At 37.5% G+C, this 1789-nt stretch overlaps 1 protein-coding gene across 1 annotated transcript in view; it reads right to left on the reverse strand.

Annotated features, from left to right (window-relative positions):
* Nucleotides 1-1789, reverse strand: part of LOC140321751 (protein sel-1 homolog 3-like) — a 58325-nt gene that overhangs the window by 47953 nt on the left and 8583 nt on the right. Inside the window, exon 3 of the mRNA XM_072398539.1 lies at nt 1405-1526. Within this exon, the coding sequence (XP_072254640.1) occupies nt 1405-1526 (122 nt within the window). The remainder of the gene's footprint in view (nt 1-1404; nt 1527-1789) is intronic.

Raw genomic sequence — 1789 nt, forward strand, 5'->3', positions numbered from 1 at the left:
ACCCAGCTTCACTGATGTAAGTGTATCCTCTCCAGCCTTGGAGAGCTTTCATAAATCAGATGTTTATGTTTGGAAGCTTCTGGGTTGAACTTGTCCAGGGGAAGGTTTTGGTGTTTTTGTAGGAGAGTTTATGTAAGGGTCAGGGTTTTAAAGATTTTTAGGTTCTTTAAATAATAATTGTTTTTGTTGTTAGGGTTGTATGAACTTGCCTTAGTTCAGTTAAAGCTCTGTTCTATAAAATGATGAAAAAATGATGTATTCCTAATCAGTAATCTAAACCTAATATTTGATATTAGCTGGTTGTTAAGATATTCAAGAATGTAATGTAATTGATAATTTGGGGACACCTGATGTAGTACCACTTATATTTTATTGAAAGTGAAAGCTGATTACCTTAACAACCAGGCATTTGTTTACCCTATCAATAAAGTTGCTGCCCATTGTGTAATTGAATGTATTTTGAATGACCATTTAGGTTTTTTGGTTCTTTTAAAAACGTAACGAAATGATGGATTTTTGTGATGATTTTGTAACTGGTCTGAATCTGAAGAATAACACTATTCATGAAACCTTGAAATTTTGGGGTGTCAGTACACAGTAGGCTCTGCTCTAATATATATGACTGTAGATATACTGGTATTGAATGCTTTGTGCAACAAGAAATCCTCACAGCTGCCTCTCCTATAACACTTTTCTCTTCCCAACATTCAGTTTACTAATAAAAATTGATCTGAAGTATGGAATGTTTGGATTTTTACATGAACCAATGGAAATTTTTATTTTTTAAATTCATTAAATAATTTTCCTTAAAATCGGTTCCTCTTCTTGACTTCTTAATAGCTTTGCATCTCTTACAACAGGCCAGGTATTACACGCATTGTGCTCCTTTGCTGCCAACAAGACATGACCAGTAAATACGTAACCTTCTATTAGGTCAAAGAGCTGCTAATCTTTATCAGGAGTTATTGTGCAGCCAATTGTCGGTGCCTCTCTAAGAACTGGGGGAGATTAGGGTGGACGCCATGTCATTGCAGAGATTATTTAGAATTATGTGAATTCTTCTTCTACAGATTACAGGATTACTAAACAGTTTTCACAAATCCTGGGAGGTATCCACCAAAGACTGGGCATCCCGCATCAGATGTAACATAACATAACAAAACATAACATAACATAACATAACAACCCTATAATTGAAGAAGCTCCTAATCCAATTACCCCTAAAATGGACCTCTAAATCTCAAGTACCGCAATGATATTGAAGTATTTCTTGCCATGTCCCCGTGTTTATGTTTTCTGAAAAATCTGTTATATAGTCAGAAATTCATAAACTCATCTTCTACCTCTCCACATTTCATTCTACCTTACTCTATCTTTTTCACTCACCTCCTTTCCAACACCTACCTGAGTTTGTCATCAGCACAGCAGGGGTGGTGTAATCATTGCTGTCATCCAGGTGATAGAACACTCCGCAGAGGCTGATTGGACAATGATCCGTGATGTACAGCCAGCTGGAGAAGCTGCAGCTGGAATGATATAACATTATATGACAAACTGAGTTCACATGAAACACCCAACAAATCACACAGACTGAAAGAGAAAACCAAAGACCAAGGAAGATAATTCCAGCTCCAGTACCTATTGGTGGTAGTCCTGTGCACATCCCCACCAATCAAAACTCAGCTAATGGTAAGGCCCTGCACTGTGAAAAGCTGCACTAGGAGCTGCAAAGAGGAGGACTGCAATTAGAAAAGCTGCATTGTGGAAAGCTGCAATGAGGAGAGCTGCA

The sequence above is a fragment of the Pyxicephalus adspersus genome, chromosome 1 (assembly GCF_032062135.1).
Source record: "Pyxicephalus adspersus chromosome 1, UCB_Pads_2.0, whole genome shotgun sequence".
Taxonomy (NCBI): Eukaryota; Metazoa; Chordata; class Amphibia; order Anura; family Pyxicephalidae; genus Pyxicephalus; species Pyxicephalus adspersus.